Source organism: Anabas testudineus, chromosome 18 (genome assembly GCF_900324465.2).
Source record: "Anabas testudineus chromosome 18, fAnaTes1.2, whole genome shotgun sequence".
Classification (NCBI taxonomy): domain Eukaryota; kingdom Metazoa; phylum Chordata; class Actinopteri; order Anabantiformes; family Anabantidae; genus Anabas; species Anabas testudineus.
Genome location: NC_046627.1, coordinates 5,164,013 through 5,185,262, shown reverse-complemented (window position 1 = coordinate 5,185,262; position 21,250 = coordinate 5,164,013). Strand labels below are relative to the sequence as shown.

The window sequence follows — 21,250 nt, the reverse complement described above, 5'->3', positions numbered from 1 at the left end:
TTCTCTGACAAGACGACACTCTCAGTACTACACTGAACACAGAGACACTGAGGAACCAGGCCAGATTCTAAATCCAGGATAAAAAGGTTCAGAGAATGTGGTGTTGAAGGTGTGGAGGTGGATCAGTTTGTCAGAGGAGACTCTGTAGAAGGACAGAGTCCCAGCAGGACAGTCCACATACACTGATACTCTGTTAGAGACAGAGGAGGAGATGGATCTTAATCTGTTATTGTGACAGACAGAGTAACCACGATCAGAGCAGATCAGACCCCAGGACTGATCGTTCCATCCAAAGACACAGTCTTTACTGTTTCTTCTCTTTCTGATTCCTCTGTAATTCACTGATATATAAACGACTCCACTCCACTCGACCTCCCAGTAACAGCGACCAGTCAGACCATTACTACACAGCAGCTGAGGACACTGGTCAAATCTGTCTGAATGATCAGGATATGACTGATCCTCCTTCACATATGTCACCTTCCTGTTGTTGTCAGAATGTCGTAGTTTTCTGTTCACTGTGTTTGTGTCGATGGTGAGTTGACAGAAATCTGATGGAGAGAACAAGACACAATCCAGCTGCAGTTATTAATCTATCATCAGTTTGATGAGGACTCATGACATCAGGGATTTGAATGAGTGATGTGACAGTTTGAAGATGGTTGAATGTTGCTGCTTTGTTTTCATCAGTCTCATTAAAAACACACTTACACTTCCTCAGACCTGGTCTCAACCATCGGACTCCACCAGGCTCCACCCTGAAAGGAGGAGGGGGGTCAGAGCAGCACATTCTCTTTCAGCATGCACACATGGACATTACATGGCTCTCATACACACAGTGTGTTCTGGTTCTGTTCTAATGGAGGCTTGTATGTAGGGATGGACATTCAGCGAACAACTAAGGAATTGGAGTCCTTATCTTGGAATTCTACGGAGCAGGGAGGTGACATGGAGGAAAGATTTCAATTCTCTAGTTCACAGCAGTTTTGGTGTCAGACACCTGCTTTCAGTCTCACTCTGTCACCAGACAAACTAATGTGACACCACAGGAAGCAGGAAACTGGAGATCAAAGTCCAAGAGGCTCAACTCCACATACATGGACTCTGTGTGTGTGTTTTCCTCTCTCTAATGTCTGTGGACTGATCTCAGCTTCACACATTGTCCTGTGTTCAGAGGAAGTCTAGTTCACCTACAGCTACTGGATATTGATCATTACACACAGACTTTGTGGCTTCATCTGATTTGGTGTCAGATTTGTTGGAGCAGCCAGAGACAGAAAGTGAAAACAGGAGTTTGAGGAGAAAAACATTCAATCACAAACTAATTCTTCATCTGGGAACAACAAGGAGTTTTTCCTCTTTGACAGATTGTAATGATGAAATGAACATGTTCTAGTTCTGATTTACTGTCTCCTATATATCTCATCATGACAAGATCAGGATCTCAGGAAGGTGAAGATGCTTCAATCATCACTATTTGAGGAGACAGAGACATGATGCTGTGACCTGATTCAATCCTCTGATATTCATTCATTTACATTCTGTGGATTGAAACTCTACCTATAAGGTGGATAAGGCTGCCTGTGTTGGGCTTTTTCTGTTGGCTTTTAGAGCCCAGTCGCTTGTTTTGGGCTTGTTCTCATAGACCTGGTTGCTGGTTTCTCTCCTGAGATCTATCAACACTGGTAGTGGCAGTAAAGCTGAAATTCTTGCTCAGTTCACATAATCTAATGTAACACCTGATTTCATCATGAGGAGATTTGTTCCCAAAGTCAGAATGAGACGCTGAAGTCAGAATTACAGGAGCTCCCCTCTTTTCTTTGCTGAATGTAAAATGCTTCAGTGAAGATTTGTCATCAGCTGAGAGGAAATGTTTCCAGCACAAAACGACTTTCTGCTGCAGTGCACATTAACACAAGTACACAAAATAAACGGAGGCACCACCTAGTTGTGCAACCACATACCGCAGAGACATTTTCTGACAATTACATCTCACGTCCTCATCTTCTGCATCATTAGCTAATATACATTTGAATTGATTAATTTATTAACATTAAGAAATGATTAATCATTGAAATCCCTACTATCCTTCATCAGACATTGTCTGTGGCTGCAGCAGGCCTCTTCATACCTTAGATTGTCCAGTGTCCAGCGTATAGCCTCCAGTCCAGCAGACAGCCGCTTCACTCTTCCGTCTCCTGGATGATTGTAGCTCAGGTCCAGCTCTCTCAGATGGGAGGGATTGGAGCTCAGAGCTGATGCCAGAGAAGCACAGCCTTCCTCTGTGATCAGACAGCCTGACAGTCTGCAGACACACAAATGTATGAATTTGATTCAATTGAATTCAGTTTTATTTGTATAGTGCCAATTCACAACAGAAGTTATCTCAAGGCACTTTACAGTGCAAGGTTTGTGAGTTTGTGAGTGGAAAGAGGAGAAAGAAAAGAACAGCAGTCAACAAAAACAACAACAAGCAGTTTGTATATACAAGAAGCAGCAAGAACATTGGGCAGGTCAACTGGATTCTGGAGATGTACAGCTCCAGGCCGAGGATACCTGCAGAAAGGTACAGAGAGAGGGAGACAGAGAGGAGGAAACACAACTACAGGAGAGAGAAGACACAAAGTTAATGACATGCAATGGTGGCATTTGCATTGATACAGGAGAAAGGAAAGAGGAGAGGAGCTCAGTTTATCAGTAGAGGTCCCCCAGCAGACTAAGCTATATCAGCATAACTAAGAGATGGTTCAGAGTCACCTGATCCATCTCTAACTATAAGCTTTATAAAAAAGGAAAGTCTAGTCTTAAATGTGGAGAGGGTGTCTGCCTCCAGAACCGGAACTGGGAGCTAGTTCTATAGGAGAGGGGCTTGATAGCTAAAAGCTCTGCCTCCCATTCCCAAGTAACAAATGCATGGACTAGTTTTTCAGCATCACTTTGGGACAGGATGCTCTTAATTTTAACTTTAATGTTTCTCAGGTGAAAAAAGGCAGTTCTAGAGATTTCTTTGATGTATGAAGTGAAGGAGATATCCTGATCAAAGATAACTCCGAGATTTCTTACAGTATTACTTGAGGCCAATACTAAGTCATCAAGGGTGAGAACGTGATAAGACATAGTGTCTCTGAGATTTTTAGGCCCAAACAGTATAACCTCTGTCTTGTCCGGATTTAGGAGAAGGAAATTGGAGGACATCCAGGTCTTTAGGTCTTTTAAGCATTCCTGAAGTTTGACTAATTGATTAGTTTCTCCTGGTTTCATAGATAAGTATAGCTGGGTATCACCTGCATAACAATAGAAATTTATTTAGTGTTTCGTAATAATATTGTCTAAGGGGGACATATATAAAGTCAAAAGAATCGTAGCCTACTTGAGTTTGACGGCTGCTCCTCCTACGGTAGGCGTATCGTATCGTATCTCTTCCTGTTGTCGACGCTGACTCGCTTTTCAGTTGCTCTGTTTGTTTCGCTAAATTTAACAAACTTTAAGCTAAATTCATAGTGTTAGTGAAAAGCACTACTGGCGTAAGAGTTATAACATACACCTGTGTTGCTTAAGGACCGTTCATAATACTTATTACTCTTGTTTTCTTGTGTTGTGAGGTCTGTTAGCTAAACTCTGTTAGCCATGGCTGCTTCTCCCTCTTCTTCTTCTCCCTCTTCTTCTCCTGCTCTCTCTTGCTCAGTGTGTCATATGTTTAGTTTTTCCTCTGCCTCCTTTAGTGAGAAGGGAATTTGTAATAAATGTAGTTTATTTGCAGCTTTGGAGGCGAGGCTGACTGATTTAGAGACGCGGCTCCGCACCGTGGAAAACAAGCCAGCTAGCATAGCTCTTGTTAGCCTAGCTCCTGTTAGCCTAGCTCCTTTTAGCCTAGCTCCTTTTAGCCTAGCTCCTTTTAGCCTAGCTCCTGTTAGCATAGCTCCTGTTAGCATAGCTCCTGTTAGCATAGCTCCTGTTAGCATAGCTCCTGTTAGCTGTCCCCCGGCAGTTCCCGAGCAGCCGGGAAGTCAGGCCGGCTGGGTGACGGTTCGTAGGAAGCATAACCCTAGACACTCGCCCAAGGTTCACCACGACCAGGTTCACGTTTCCAACCGGTTTTCCCCACTCAGCAACACACTGCTGAGAAACCCACTCTGGTTATTGGCAGCTCCATATGTAACATAGTTAAAGTGTATGCTGGTTAAATCCAGCTAAAAGGGGCAATTCGCCACCTGCTGGTAAAATGTTGCACATACATTCGGTAGTAAAACCAAGGGATTATGGGTAATCTTCAGAAGCGCGGAGGATTTCCCGAGAGGTAACGTGCTTGTGAATGTGCTCCCTGGGCAAAGTGTGTAAACTTTATTAAAAGTATATAAAAGTTGTACCAGCACTATGAGGCTGATAGTAGCGATTTGTTGATTGTTTTCGCCGTGATTTTGTTGACTTGTGAACCATTTTGTGTGTGTATTAGCTTGAAATGTCGAAGCCTTAAGCTAACTAGCTAACTCTAATGGTGCTATCTCTCCAGACGGAGCGCACGAGCAGATTACCCACAGCACATGATCCATTTTGTCTTTGTAATCCCTTGTGAAACTACAGGTATGTCATTGTTGTTTGATAATGTTTATATTGTAAAAATGTGGTTAAGATTATATTTGTTATCTGGCTCAGTTACATGTTTTAAGTGGAGCTGTAATTTGTTGTCAAGTGTTTCATATTGTAATGAAAATATAAGAAGGTAACAGTCCAGTGTAAGCTACACTGTAGGTATGTTTTATTTTGTATTAATTAATTTTTACTGTTGTAAGGTTAGAATAATTTGTTTATTTATTTTTATCCTTTTCGTAAACACATAGTCCACTATATGATCACATTGCAGACTGTATTGAACTATGAATGGGTAATCTTAAGAAGAGCGGAGGATTTCCCGAGAGACGGAGCGCACGAGCAGATTACCCACAGCACATGATCCATTTTGTCTTTGTAATCCCTTGTGAAACTACAGTTGCCGAATAAACCTGCTGTTACCGACATCCAGAGCAGCTCCGAGTGGTCATTCGAAGACATGATACCACAGGTCACATTGGTGCCGTGACTCGTCCATGACTACGCCGGACCGGGAACATGTCTTCTCAACTGCACGACCGACAGGAGCTGCACTCTTTGGCTTAGTATAAGTGAATTCCAGGTTTATCCGAGCTATAAAGGTGAACTGTGTGCCTTTTCTGGGACTGATATTATACTTCTCTGAACTGTGTAGCTAAGCATGAGTTTTAGTAGGTTCGATAGCTCTGAAATGACTCCTCTGACTATAGGTAGAGGTAGAGGTATAGGTAGAGGTTTAAGTACGCCTATTCCATTCACATTGGGTGATCATGAAGGGAACTTCGCTGCAGTTCATGCTAATTCTGTGCAACTTCCTGTAGACAACAGTGATAGTGTGTCACCAAACAGAGAGCCTAACAGTAAGTTGCACCAGCCACAATGCTCCAGCACGGCGGGCCCAGACCCTCCCTGCAACAATGCGACACTATCTGACCAGATGAGCACCATTGTGCAGCGCATAGGCCAACAACTTGCAGATAGTATAATGACACACCTCAGCACACCAGCTTACACAGCCAGTGTGAATGCCAGCCCAAATGATTCACTCAATGACAAACAGCCCAACAATGGTTCCAAGTTAGACCTCACCCAAGTTCAGCTAATTCCTCAAAGAGAAATCAAAGACCCACCTGTATTCCGTGGTGAGAGGTCTGACACACTATCTGTTGATGAGTGGGTGGAGTCAATGGAAACGTACATCAGGAAAAGTGGCATTCAAAAGACAGATCAAGCAGAGGAAATACTCATCCACCTGAGAGGCAGGGCAAAGGATGTTGTGAAATTTGGAATAAGAAATGGAGAAACTGATGTTAGGCATAACCCTGAGGCCATTTATGGACTCCTACGCAGGCATTTTGGCTTCACCAAGTGTTCATCAGTGCCCCTGGCTGACTTTTACTGCACCTTACCTAAAGAACGAGAAGATCCATATGAATATTGGCTGAGGCTGAATAAGGCTGCTGATGTTGCCAGTGGTTGTCTGAAAGAACAGGGCAAAACGTTTGACAATCCCGGTGTTGAGGTTACACACATGTTTATCAGACACTGTCCTGATAAAGACTTAGCTCTTACCTTCAGGTCAAAGACACTTGATAAATGGTCTGCTCGTGAAGTTCAGGAAGTGCTAGATGAGTACCATTTAGACAAAGGGCTTAGGTCCACAGCTGAAGGTGGTAGTAGAGTGAACATGAACAGGGTTGAAGTTAGCTCTAAGCCAGTTCTGGATAACAATGTTGAACATAAACACTCATTAGGACAGGACAATTCTACGCTGGAGAGGCTGATGGGTATGCTGGAAAAAGTGTTGCTGCAGGGTTCAGACTACACTCAGCCCAACAGAAGACAGGGTAGCCGTAACAGGTTTCAAAAGATTGAGGGCCTGGATGTTACTCCGTGTTCGGTGTGTGGTGATGCTACTCACTCTGGCCTCACACACTGCAGGGAGCATAAGCTGTGCTTCCTGTGTCATCAGCCTGGCCATGCTAGACAACATTGCCATGCGGCCCGACAGCCCCCGCTTCATGGTAATCAGGAAAACTGAAGGATCTGCGTGCAGGGGAGGACAGCGCAGATCGAGTGAATGACCCTCCCTCTTTGGATTTAACAGATATTGACGATTTAGAGACTTTGTGCAGCACCCACAATAGGCTAGTGCAATCGAATAAAAATGTGATTGTGCAAGGTCTGCAAAGACTTTCTAATACTGATAGTCTGTTTTACACTGTTGATGATGGACATGTTCTTAAGGCTCTAGTTGATAGCGGGTCTATGGCATGTACTATAAGTGAGGAGGCAGATGCTGTTCTTTCTAAGACTGTTCCTGGCATTGTGAAGAAGTCAGCTGAGAACTTTGTCATTGTAGGTTGTGGTGGTCACCCTGTCACACCATCTTCCATGTATGACCTCACAGTGTCGGTTTATGGTTACAAAGTTGTCATCCCTGTCCTAGTAGTGCCGGGCCAGGGTGATCAGATGATTCTTGGTAGTAATGCCATTAAGTGGCTCATCTCACAGATGCGAGAGACCATCCAGGACAGGGACACTCCATCCTCTGTGACTGGTGAGCTGAATGACAAAATACCACGTCTGATGTCTCTGCTCTCAAGCTCTACAGGATGGAACGCCAGCACTGCATCACAAAAGCTAGGCACGGCTAAACTCAAAAGAAGTGTGACCTTGCAGCCCAAGTCTGAACATTTAGTGTGGGCCAAATTACCTCCATCTGACCCCTCTTCAATACACGCCGCTGTCGTCGTGGAACCAACTCAATCTAAGTCCAGACCTGCACAAATTATGGTAGGAAGGGTTGTCACCCTATTATCAGGTGATGGCTGGGTCCCTGTTAAGATTCTGAACCCCACTGAAAAGACACTCACCATAAAACGAAATGCAAAAGTAGCTGACGTGTCTGCATGCCTTTCGGTGCATGACTTTCCAGAGCCTGAGCAGGTCCAATTAAATGCACAATACACAAACAATTCAGTGCCAGGCCTAAAGAGTGAGGAGGAGATCTCATGTGCCTTGAATGAAATGGGTCTGCAGGATTTGGATATTTCATCTTGTGAGGTTTCTTTGGAGTGGAAAAATAAGTTGATGCTGCTTATTCAAAAGTATGAGTCAATCTTTTCAAAGCACAAAATGGACTGTGGTGAGGCCAAGGATTTTGTGCACAGAATCCGCCTGATGGATGACAGGCCATTCAGATTCCCATACAGGCGTGTCCCTCCTTGCCACTATGAAAAACTCAGATCTGCATTGACTGATATGGAGGAATTGGGGATTATTCGTAAATCTCAGAGTGAATATTCCTCACCCCTTGTTCTGGTTGTCAAACCTAATGGTGACCTTCGCATCTGTAATGACTTCAGGTGGCTGAATGCAAGGACAGTGAAGGATGCTCATCCTTTACCACATCAAGCTGATGCTCTCGCTGCTCTTGGTGGAAACGCATTCTTCTCTACCGTGGACCTCACGTCAGGGTTCTACAATGTGCCTCTACATGAAGACGACAAAAAATACACAGCATTTTCTTCCCCATTTGGTCTTCATGAGTATAACAGAATGCCACAAGGCTTGACGAACAGCCCTGCAACTTTTATGCGTATGATGATGTCCATTTTCGGTGATGAGAACTTCACAAGCCTGCTCTGCTACCTGGATGACCTCATGGTTTTTGCCCCGTCTGAAAGTATTGCACTCCAGCGTCTGCAGATGGTCTTCTCTCGCCTCGCTGCCAATAACCTGAAGCTCTCACCTAAAAAGTGCCACTTCCTTCGCAGGTCTGTCAAGTTTTTGGGTCACATCGTATGTGAGGAAGGTGTTAAAACAGATCCCAGCAAGGTGCAGGCTATAAATGATGTACAGGAGAGTGATTTGATGGAGTCTGATGGGAAAACTCCATGTGCTAGGAAAATAAGATCTTTTCTGGGCATGGTCCTCTACTACCATCACTTTCTGGAGAGGTGCTCTGCTAAGGCTAGGCCGCTGTTTAATCTTGTGTCTGAGCCTGCTACATCACACAAGAAGGGCAAAGGCCGCAAGCCAAGGATGAAAAAGAGTCATGTGAAGCTCTCCCCAAGTGACTGGACTGATGAGTGTGCAGCAGCTTTCGCCACACTGAAATATGACTTAGTGCACGGTGTCACGTTGGCTCACCCAGATTTCAATGCACCATTCATTCTGGCGATCGATGCTTCCTTTGATGGTTTGGGCGCTGTGCTTTCACAGCTGCCTCCTGATGGGAAAATGGCCAGACCTGTAGCTTTTGCCAGTAAGACGCTCTCTCATTCACAGCTGAACTATCCTGCTCACCGTCTGGAGTTCCTAGCGCTGAAATGGGCAGTGTGCGATAAGTTTAGCCACTGGCTAAAAGGGGGACATTTCACAGTCTGGACTGACAATAACCCCTTAACATATATCTTGACAAAGCCCAGGTTGGATGCATGTGAGCAGAGATGGGTTTCAAAGCTTGCTGCTTACAGTTTTGACCTGAACTATGTTCCTGGTACAAAGAATGTGGTAGCTGATGCGTTGAGCAGGGAGCCATTTGTACAGTCATGTGTGGGCCACCGGCTGGTCACTGAGCCATATACCACACTGTTAAATGAGATGAGTGGAATAGCAGATAGGACAGTACAGGATGCTTTTAGGTGCACTACTAACTGCCAGTTAATTGTTGACCAGTCAGAGTCAGATTCCGCTCACTCTTTGCCTTCTCAGGGTTCCCTCACACCTCATGAAGTCCAGGCAGTGTTCGATGCTCATAGCTCTGGTGGCGTGAGCCAAGCAAGGGGTGTTGTGCCTTCTTCCCCTCTGGTTACTGATTTTGGCCATCCACCCGCTCGTCCAAAGAGTGAACTGGCTAATCTTCAAGAACAAGACGTTGTTCTAAGCAGAGTGCTCTACTATGTCCAGCGCCACAGTAGACCAACAAGACGTGAGCGTGCCAGGGAGCCCCGTGGGGTATTGACACTGTTAAGACATTGGCCCAAACTCGTTGTCAGGGACGGCATGTTGTACAAAGTTAAGAAGGATAAGCAGATGAACATGACGATCAACCAGTTTCTTGTCCCAGATTGTCTCAAGAAACAAGTTCTCCAAGGCCTTCATGACTCAGCTGGTCATCAAGGGCAAGCTCGTACACTCTCTCTGGCCAGACAAAGATTCTTTTGGGTTGGAATGGAGAAGGATATCATCAACCATGTGAAACACTGTTTCCGCTGTTTGGCTGGAAAGACTCCGGACCCCAATGATCGTGCTCCTCTTGAAAGCATCCGCACTTCTGAACCTATGGAACTTGTCTGTATAGATTTCTGGACTGCTGAACAAACTGAGAAAAGATGTGTTGATGTTTTGGTCATTACAGACCATTTCTCTAAACTGGCACATGCATTTCCTTGCAAGAATCAGTCGGCAAAACAGGTTGCTCTTCGCCTCTGGAATGACTTCTTTTCCATCTATGGATTCCCCAAACGTATCCATTCAGATCAAGGAGCCAACTTTGAAAGCCAGCTTATTAAAGAGCTGTTGGAGATGGCTGGTGTGAAGAAGTCACATACCACTCCTTACCACCCAATGGGAAACGGAGTTGTTGAGCGATACAACAGGACTCTTGGAAGCATGATACGAGCCCTGCCTCCCCGGTCCAAAGCCAAATGGCCACAGATGCTTCAAATGTTGACCTTTTGTTACAACTGCACTGAGCATGAGACAACTGGTTTTGCCCCCTTCTTCCTCATGTTTGGGAGGATTCCACGTCTGCCTGTGGATGTTGTGTTCCAACATGCTCTCCCAAACACGGTTGTTGTTGACCATCATGAGTTTGTCACTCGTTTGAGACAAGATTTGTCTGAGGCTGCTCGCATTGCTCGTCAGAACAGTGCGGCTGAACAGGCACGTCAAGCTACAAACTACAATCGCAAGGTGAAGGGCTCGCCACTGGTTGTGGGTGACAGAGTGCTGCTCGCGAACCGAGGTGAGAGAGGAAAGAGGAAGATTGCTGATAAATGGAAATCCACAGTTTATGAGGTGGTTTCTGTTAAGCCTGGGATAAATGTGTACAGCATCAGCGATCCTGTGACAGGGAGACAGAAAGTTGTTCACAGAAATCTTCTCCTTCCTGTGAGCTTTCTCTCTGCTGACAGTGTTGACAACCTGGACTCTCCTTCAGTGCCTGTGAGTGAGCGGCAGGAAGTGGTGATGGCTGCTGATATGGACAGTAGGACTAAGACTCTTAACTGGCTTTCGCAACTGGATGATGATGTTGACTCATATGTCGTGAGTGAGGCCATCAGTCAAGCTGACTGCTCAAATCATGAAGCTGGGGATCTGGAGTTTGAGTCAGTTGTTGTCCCGCAGCCTGAGCTTGTGGTGTCGGATTCCCCTGACTCCCGGGGGCAGGCCTTCCGGGCTCCTTCCCCCGGGCCCCAAGGTGGCTGTGACTCATGTGTACCTCCGCGGCCCCTGCCGGATGGTGCTTTGCCCCCTGGGGGTGCATGTGGTGGTCGTTTGGGTTCACCTGTTGAGGAGCATTCGGGGCACACTGTTTTCGCACGGCCGGCCCCGCTTTGCACTGGGTTTGGAGGACCTGTGAAGCCTCCTGTACGGTTGATTTGTGAGATGAATAAGCAGGATGTGGATGATTCAATGTCTACTGTTGATTCCTTGTTCTCTTTTGTGAGGAATATGTTTTCTGCGTAATATGTGTGTGATGGATTTGCTCATGCGCATTTTGCTTGAGTTTACTTTATACAGTTATTCTATTATGGAGCGATGGTTGCAATATGAGGGGTGTATACGGCATCTTTTACGTCTGTGTTAGTATAGGGTTTGGCCAACCTTTTATTGACATATCTCTGAGTGAGAAGTTTCTAACTGACGAGTACTAGTACTGCTCCTATTGACACACGTTGGCGAGTTCACACTTATCGTATCTTGCCTGTTTTAGTTGTAATTTTTTTCTTGATGCACTGTGCCAAAGTTTAGCTGGATTTAGGGGGGTGTATGTAACATAGTTAAAGTGTATGCTGGTTAAATCCAGCTAAAAGGGGCAATTCGCCACCTGCTGGTAAAATGTTGCACATACATTCGGTAGTAAAACCAAGGGATTATGGGTAATCTTCAGAAGCGCGGAGGATTTCCCGAGAGGTAACGTGCTTGTGAATGTGCTCCCTGGGCAAAGTGTGTAAACTTTATTAAAAGTATATAAAAGTTGTACCAGCACTATGAGGCTGATAGTAGCGATTTGTTGATTGTTTTCGCCGTGATTTTGTTGACTTGTGAACCATTTTGTGTGTGTATTAGCTTGAAATGTCGAAGCCTTAAGCTAACTAGCTAACTCTAATGGTGCTATCTCTCCAGACGGAGCGCACGAGCAGATTACCCACAGCACATGATCCATTTTGTCTTTGTAATCCCTTGTGAAACTACAGGTATGTCATTGTTGTTTGATAATGTTTATATTGTAAAAATGTGGTTAAGATTATATTTGTTATCTGGCTCAGTTACATGTTTTAAGTGGAGCTGTAATTTGTTGTCAAGTGTTTCATATTGTAATGAAAATATAAGAAGGTAACAGTCCAGTGTAAGCTACACTGTAGGTATGTTTTATTTTGTATTAATTAATTTTTACTGTTGTAAGGTTAGAATAATTTGTTTATTTATTTTTATCCTTTTCGTAAACACATAGTCCACTATATGATCACATTGCAGACTGTATTGAACTATGAATGGGTAATCTTAAGAAGCGCGGAGGATTTCCCGAGAGACGGAGCGCACGAGCAGATTACCCACAGCACATGATCCATTTTGTCTTTGTAATCCCTTGTGAAACTACAGTTGCCGAATAAACCTGCTGTTACCGACATCCAGAGCAGCTCCGAGTGGTCATTCGAAGACATGATACCACAGGTCACACATAGTCAGAAACGTGAAGTTAGAGACTCCAGCGGCCATAGTCAAGTGTATTCCTGGGGCCAGAGCGGGCGACGTCGAGTCCTATTTAAAACTCCTGTGTAAGGATAAACGGAAATATAGTAAGATAATAATTCACACAGGAGTTAATGACGCCCGATTACGCCAATCGGAAGTCACTAAAATTAACGTTGAATCGGTGTAACTTTGCTAAAACGATGTCGGACTCCGTAGTTTTCTCTGGACCCCTTCCCAATCTGACCAGTGACGACATGTTTAGCCGCATGACGTCATTCAACCGCTGGCTGTCTAAGTGGTGTCCCGCTAACAATGTGGACTACAGAGACTAAACCTGGGCTGATTAGAAGAGACGGCATCCATCCCACTTTAGATGGTTCGTCTCAACTCTCTAGAAATATGACAGAGTTTATTAGACAACCTAAACCCTGACATGTCAGAGTGGAGCCCAGGACGCAGAGACGCAGTCTTACACACCTCTCTGCAGTTTCCTTACAGCCGTCACCCCCCAAAAACTACCATAACCCTATAGAGACAGTGTCTGCTCCCAGACTACCTAAATTATTTATATCTAAAACTAACACAAGAGGAGTAATTCATAAAAACTTAATAAAAATAAAGACGACTCCTCTCTTAGAACAAAATAACAAGAAAACAATCAAATGTGGACTTTTAAATATCAGATCTCTCTCGTCTAAATCCCTGTTAGTAAATGATTTGATAACTGACCATCAAATAGACTTATTCTGTCTTACTGAAACCTGGCTGCAGCAGGATGAATATGTCTCTCTGAATGAGTCGACCCCCTCAAGTCATGTTAATTATCATGTTCCTAGAAACACAGGTCGGGGTGGAGGAGTAGCAGCAATCTCCCACTCAAGTTTGTTAATCAACCCCAGACCTAAACATAGTTTTAATTCATTTGAGAGCCTCACTCTTAGCCTCTCTGATCCTAACAGCAAAAATCAAAAACCAGTCCTGTTTGTTATTGTGTACCGTCCTCCTGTCCCTTACTCTGAGTTTTTAACAGAATTCTCAGAGTTTCTATCTGATTTAGTTCTTAGTGCAGATAAAGTCATTATAGTGGGTGACTTTAATATCCATGTAGATGTTGATGATAACTGCCTCAACACTGCATTTAATTCACTATTAGACTCCATTGGTTTTACCCAAAATGTAAATAAACCCACTCACTGTTTTAATCACACCCTTGATCTTATTCTGACATACGGTGTGGAAGTTGATCAGTTAATAGTTTTTCCCCAAAACCCTCTTTTATCTGACCATTTCTTAATTACATTTGAATTTACAGTACCAGACTTTACTAAACCTACAGATAAGATTCTCTACAGTAGATGTTTATGTGAAAATGCTGTCGACAAATTTAAGGAACTGATTCCATCTTTTATTTCAGAGCCATGTACCAACACAGAGGAAGGCAGTTATTTCAATGTTACTCCAGCACAAGTCGACTATCTTGTTAATAATCATGCTGCGTCACTCGGAACAATACTTGATACTTTTGCTCCTCTGAAAAAGAAACTAGTGAGTCAGAGGAAGTTAGTTCCATGGTACAATTCATCCATCATCTCCAAATCCGTAGCTTAAAGCAGAAATCACGTAAGTTGGAAAGGAGGTGGCGTTCCACCAATTTAGATGAATATTGCCTAGCCTGGAAAGATAGTTTAATAATATATAAAAAAGCCCTGCGTAAAGCTAGAACTTCATATTACTCCTCATTAATAGAGGCAAATAAGAACAACCCCAGATTTCTTTTCAGCACTGTAGCCAGGCTGACAAAGAGTCATTGCTCGGTTGAGCCTAGTATTCCCTCAACTCTCAGCAGCAATGACTTCATGAATTTCTTTACAAATAAAATCATAACTATTAGAGAAAAAATTTATCAGATCGTCCCTGCATATAGCATGGACTGTACAACAACTCTAGATCCACGCTCGTACTTAGACTGCTTCCTCCCCGTAGATCATTCTGAATTAATTTCAGTAATTAATTCCTCTAAACCATCAACATGTCTCTTAGATCCCATCCCGACTAGACTCCTCAAGGATGTCTTACCTTTGATCAGCACGTCCATATTATATCAGATCAATCTGTCTTTACAAATAGGCTACGTACCACAGGCTTTTAAGGTTGCTGTAGTCAAGCCCCTATTCAAAGAGCCTACTCTGGACTCAGGGGTGTTAGTGAATTATAGACCAATATCCAATCTGCCCTTTATCTCTAAAATCCTTGAAAAGTTTCTAAGCAATTGTACGACCACCTGCGTAGCAATAACTTGTATAAAGATTTCCAGTCGGGATTTAGAGTACATCATAGTACAGAAACAGCACTGGTAAAGGTCACTAATGATCTTCTATTAGCATCAGACAATGGAATACTCTCTATACTCGTCTTGTTAGATCTTAGTGCTGCATTCGACACTACAGATCACAACATTTTATTACACAGAATGGAACATGTCATTGGAATCAAAGGAACAGCACTAGAGTGGTTTAAATCGTATCTATCGGATAGATTTCAGTTTGTACACGTTAATGATGAGTCTTCCATGCACAGCAAAGTCAGCTATGGAGTTCCACAGGGATCTGTGCTTGGACCGATTCTTTTCACTTTATATATGTCCCCTTTAGGCAATATTATTAGGAAACACTCTATACATTTCCATTGTTATGCAGATGATACCCAGCTATACTTATCTATGAAACCAGGAGAAACTAATCAATTAGTCAAACTTCAAGCTGCTTAAAAGACATAAAGGCCTGGATGTCCTCCAATTTCCTTCTCCTAAATTCAGAAAAGACAGAGGTTATACTGTTTGGGCCTAAAAATCTCAGAGACACTATGTCTAATCACGTTCTCACCATTGATGACTTAGTATTGGCCTCAAGTAATACTGTAAGAAACCTCGGAGTTATCTTTGATCAGGATATCTCCTTCACTTCATACATAAAAGAAATCTCTAGAACTGCCTTTTTTCACCTGAGAAACACTGTTAAATTAGGAGCATCCTGTCCCAAAGTGATGCTGAAAAACTAGTCCATGCATTTGATACTTCCAGACTGGACTATTGTAATTCATTATTAATAGTTTGTCCCAATAACTCATTAAAAAGCCTCCAGTTAATCCAAAATGCTGCAGCCAGAGTTCTGACTGGAATTAGCAAGAGAGATCATATTTCTCCAACGTTAGCTTCTCTTCATTGGCTCCCTGTAAAATCCAGATTTGAATTTAAAATTCTTCTCCTCACTTATAAATCACTTAATAATCAGGCTCCATCTTATCTTAAAGACCTCATAGTTCCATATCTTCCAAGCAGAACTCTACGTTCTCAGACTGCAGGTTCACTTGTGGTTCCTAGAGTTTCCAAATGTAGAATGGGAGACAGAGCCTTTATCTATCAAGCCCCTCTCCTGTGGAACCAGCTCCCAGTTCAGGTTCGGGAGGCAGACACCCTCTCCACATTTAAGACTAGACTAAAAACTTTCCTTTTTCATAAAGCTTATAGTTAGAGATGGATCAGGTGACTCTGAACCATCTCTTAGTTATGCTGATATAGCTTAGTCTGCTGGGGGACCTCTACTGACAAACTGAGCTCCTCTCCTCTCTCCTTTCTCCTGTATCAATGCAAATGCCACCATTGCATGCCATTAACTTTGTGTCTTCTCTCTCTTTTAGTTGTGTTTCCTCCTCTCTGTCTCCCTCTCTCTGTACTTTTCTGCAGGTATCCTCGGCCTGGAGCTGTACATCTCCAGAATCCAGTTCATCTGCCTAATGTTCTTGATGCTTGTTGTTGTCTTTATTGCCAGCTGTTCTTTTCTCTCTTTCTCTCACTCACCCCAACTGGTCGAGGCAGATGGCCGCCCACTATGAGCCTGGTTCTGCTGGAGGTTTCTTCCTCTAAATGAGTAAGTCAATTTCTCCATTTTAAAGATTTCGAGAGTTGTATCAAGTCAATCTTCTAATGTTGGTGGGGATGGGTTCAACCACTTTCTTGTGATTGCTTTTTTGCTGGCTGCTAGGAGCATATTTGTTTGGGGGGGGGAGTCTGTATTGTAGGCATACCATCGAAAGATTTTAAGCATAGCACTTATTCCATATAATTTAACTACTTTCTGCCATATCTTGAGAGTTTGATTTATCCAGGGATTTAGCCCTTTCAGTTGGTCTGCAAGTCTTTTGTCAGCAATTGTGGCTTATAGGGGAAATTCTGAGGAGATGCTTAGTTCTACTGTCTTCCAGTTAGCTTTGTAATCTTGATTACACCAATGCAGCATGGGAGTTATTTGTGAAGCATAGTAGTAGTATCGTAAGCAGGGTAGGGATGCTCCTCCCTTTTCCTTATTTAACTGTAAAGTAGAGTAGCGGATTCTGGGTCTCTTTCCCTGCCAAATGAAATGAGAGATCAATGTATCCCATTCCCCAAATTGTCCGTCACTCCTCACTCACTCTTGTTGGTAGGGTTCTAAATAATTATATTAGACGTGGTAGGATGTTCATTTTCTATGCATTTATCCTTGAATTCAGATTGAGGAAGGGAATTAAGTTCCATCTTTGCAAATCCGTTTTAATTGCTGTAGATAGAGGTTCATAATTTGGCTGTTGTAATTCAGAAATGCCTTTGTAAGAGTTATTCCAAGGTATTTTAAAGAGTCCATGTCCCAATTGAGATCGAATTTATCTCTGAGATCTGGATGTCGTATAGTTCAAAGTCATCACCTGAGTTTTGGATATGTTCAGTTTATACCCTGACCCCTTGATCAGTAAATTGTCAGGCTCCAAGAAAACCAAAACCAAAACCAAACCTCTGCAAACATTGTTACTTTCTGTTCATGCCCAGCTACAATGGTACCCTTTATCTTAACATTCTGCCTTATTAGTTGGTCAAGAGGCTCAATATAAAGAGCGAAGAGGAGGGGGCTTATTGGACACACTTGCCTAGAGCCACGTTCCACAAGGAAGGAGCTGGAAAGTTAATGTTATCTTTATATAGGCTCTCAGATAATCATATAACATTTGTATTAATGTTATGAAATTATCTTTGAAACCAAGTTTTGCCAGTACTTTGTAAAGGAAGAGCCATCTGACTGAATCAAATGCTTTCTCTGCATCTAGACCCACCACAATGGCCTTGGTTTTGTTCATGGCTATTTGGCTTATTATATGTAGTGACCTCTTTACATTATCACATTTCTGTCTTTGTTGAATAAAACCAGTTTAGTCTAAATTGATCAATTCAGGTAAATAGTTTGCCAACCTCCGCGCTATTATTGCTGTGAAAAGTTTGTAATCCAAGTTCAATACACTGATGGGCCGGTAGTTGGCACAACTTTGTCTTTACCCTCTTTAGGGATAACTGAAATTATTGCTTCCCTCCATGAGCGGGGGATTTCTTCTTTCTGAATAATCCAATTAAATATCTTTAGTAAAAGAGGGGATAATTCTCCCCTAAGGGTTTTATACCACTCCGCAGTAAAGCCATCAAAGCCTGGGGATTTCCCCACCTTTAATTTAGAGATAGCCAGATTCAGCTCTTTGGTCGTTATTGGTTGCATGAGGTTCCGTTAATACTGGAAGTTCTAGTGTTCCCAAAAAATCTTCAATTTGTGTCTCATTAGGAGCTTGAGGTTGAGAATTTAGTGCTTGATAGTATAATTCAAAATTCTCTTGGATTTTCTGTAACTTACTTTCAGTTATTTTAGTAAGTGGATTCTTTATCGTATATATTGTGTTTTCTAGCCTTTGTTTGTGGAGTTTGTATGCTGACATTTAGTTTGATTTACTGCCAATTTCGTAGTATTTTTGTTTAAAAAAAAAACAATTTCTTCTGAGTCTCTTGTGTATAAATGTCATCAATTTCACCTTTAGTTTTTTTATTTCTCTTTTGAGTTTCGCGTTTCCTTTATTACTGTCTTCGCTTTGTTATCATTTAAGTTTTCCCTGGAGGTCTGCCAATTTTTGCCCTTGCAATTTTTTTTAAATAGGAGGTGATTGAAATAATCTTTCCCCTCATCACCGCTTTTAGTGTATCCTAGACAACTGTCCGGGACACCTCATCAGTATCATTTAGCCCCAAATACTCCTTAATTTCTTGCTTGCTGTAAGGTCTCTTTTATTTTTGAATCATTCAATATATTCCAATTTACTTTACATTGTACCCTCCTTGTTTTCCTTTCTAACTCTATGGACAGTGAGATTGGACTATGGTCTGAGAGCTCAATTGTCTTGATGCTGCATTCCCTGATTCTATAGCGATCAGTGCATAGCATAAAAAAGTAATCAATTCTTAATAATTCTCAATAAACACTGTGGGGGTGAGAATAAGTATAGTCCATACTTTTTGGCTGTAACTCGGTCCAGACGTCAATAATACCTAACTCTTTCATTAACAGGTTTACTTTTTTGTTTAGTCCCGTTTCCTGTATGCTTGTGCCAGATGTATCGAGTTTAGCATTCAGCCTGATGTTGAAATCTCCTCCGCAGATTACTATACCTTGAGAGTTTATCATTAGCTCAAATATGCGTCTGTATAGTGTACTTCCAGGAGGAGTATAAGCATTTAAAAACATTATTTCAGGTCCATTTATTCGGCCAGTAGCCTTTATAAATCTACCCTCATCATCCTCTAAGCTTGACACATATTCGAATTAAAGTGCACCTGATATAAGTATTGCGACCCCCCTCCTATTGCCTGATTTATGCGAAGCGGAGAATACATAGCTAAAACCCCTCTTTTAAATTTTTTATGTTCTTTCTGACTAAAGTGCGTCTCCTGGAGATAAAATCTTACTCTTCCTGATTGGATTCAATACTCCATTTACCACCTTTAATGTTGACAGTAAAGTAAACAATTAAAATAAAATATAATCAGACTAGAACATGTAAAAAAAATGTATGTCATAAAACTGAACTGCTGATATGAAATTTATGCCAGTCAAAAATCCTGATAATCCTAAAATTTCAACTGTTTGGGTCTCTCCCAGTTATTTAAACTTTGAGGTTTCCCTCTTTTTAATTTTTTGTGTTCTTTCTGACTAAAGTGCGTCTCCTGGAGATAAAATCTTACTCCTCCTGATTGGATTCAATACTCCATTTACGTTAAATGAAACAATTTCTAACAGATCCCCTTGCATGAGATTTTTAACGTTGGTTCATTGCTGAACTCTCCCCTGCACCATGAGTTCTGTGAGCAAACCCTAAGTAACCTAAGAACTGAACAATATAACAAAACCATAAACAGTGTTAACCTAAAACAATATTCGTTCCTCCTAACTTCCAACCTAATGGACAATTTACCGACCTGTTGCATGTTTGAGGTATGGCCTCCACCCCTTATCTGGGTGAGATGGCCCTCTGTTATGACGGTGGTCATCTCTCCCCCTTGTTTGTTTCTTCTTAACGACCAATTTTAAAGTTTGTTTGTTAAATATGACATCTAATTTTCTATTCTAATCTTACCCATTGAAGACGGGGCTTACTTTAATATTAGTAGTTCACATACAGTCACTTTTCTCTGCTTATTTACGTCTTAACACTTGAGGTTTTTCCTTGTAGCTCGGTGCTTTCCTATCTTTGGTGCTCCGTACCTGCTGCCAAGCTATTGCTGAACCCTCCCCACAAGCATCGTTGGCTGTGTGATGACTTTCACCGGCAAACCCCGGTTCGTGATGTCCGCTGTCGCCTCTTCCACAGTTTCATAGGTTAATGTCCCGTCTTCATAAAACACTCTCAGGCGAGCTGGATATAGGGTATCCTATAGCTATACAAAAACTCGGGATTATAATCGTGGTCTAGGCTGATCTTATTGCCGTCCAGCGTGAATCCTCTCTTCTGCCATTCCAGGCGGATCACTTCTTCTTTAATTCTATAGCTCAGAAATTTGACAAGGATAGGTCTGGGACGCGCGTCAGGAGGGGGCCGCCGAGCTGGCGCACGATGAGCCGCACGCCCGTTGTTTCTGGGATGCCGAGGTTTTCTCTGAGCAACTTCTTAATGAATGGAATCATTGTTTTCGGGCTTCCTTCTCCCCCTCCAGAACACCGTATATCCTCACATTTTCTCTCCTGGACTGACTGTCCTGGTCTATGAGTTTCACCTGGAGTTGTTCTTGCATCTTTAGCAGCTCCGCTAGTGCCTCCCCCATGCTTTGTAATTTATCTTCATTACCAGCAATTATTTCTTCCGCGTCGTCTAGCCTCGAGTTGGCCTTAGCAATTTCCCCCTTAATGTCTTCAAGTTTTTGGTTATTGTCGTGTCTGAAGTCCCGTAGTTCTTTGAGAATTGTCTCCATTTCGCTTTTATGTGATATTGCTGGAGTGGACTTTTTACTTTTCTGTTTCGATGCCATCTTCTACCCCTTCTATCTATTAAAGTTCTCAGTTTTCATTATAGTTGTGCTGACTTTAGGGGTGTTTTTTAAGCTTTTGGTCGGGAGACTAAACTTTACGTCACCATCCCTTCATGACCCAGAAGCAATTTAATTTATGCACTGTAGAAGAAATTTAACATTGTGACTGTTTAATGTTTTGTGTTGACTCAGCTGTGTTTCCTTTATCTATGCAACTGAGTGTACAGAAAACTTACTTTCCTGAGTGTTCAGGAAACTTAGGATGCTCAGTGAACTTTAAGAATTACTTAAGAACAATACCCCATTGTCTGGTTAAGATAATATGATGAACTTTTCCAGATGAGGTCTGAGTAAGCGTAAAATGAGTAA

General features: G+C 42.5%; 1 protein-coding gene across 1 annotated transcript in view; it reads right to left on the bottom strand.

The window, feature by feature from the left end:
• The window catches only part of LOC113168130 (NLR family CARD domain-containing protein 3-like), a 43,972-nt gene continuing 22,722 nt past the window's right edge, over positions 1 to 21,250 (bottom strand). Inside the window, exons 7-9 of the mRNA XM_033326644.1 lie at positions 2,132 to 2,305; positions 712 to 758; positions 1 to 551 (exon numbers count right to left, since the gene is read on the bottom strand). Of these exons, the coding sequence (XP_033182535.1) occupies positions 28 to 551; positions 712 to 758; positions 2,132 to 2,305 (745 nt within the window). The 3' untranslated portion in view covers positions 1 to 27. The remainder of the gene's footprint in view (positions 552 to 711; positions 759 to 2,131; positions 2,306 to 21,250) is intronic.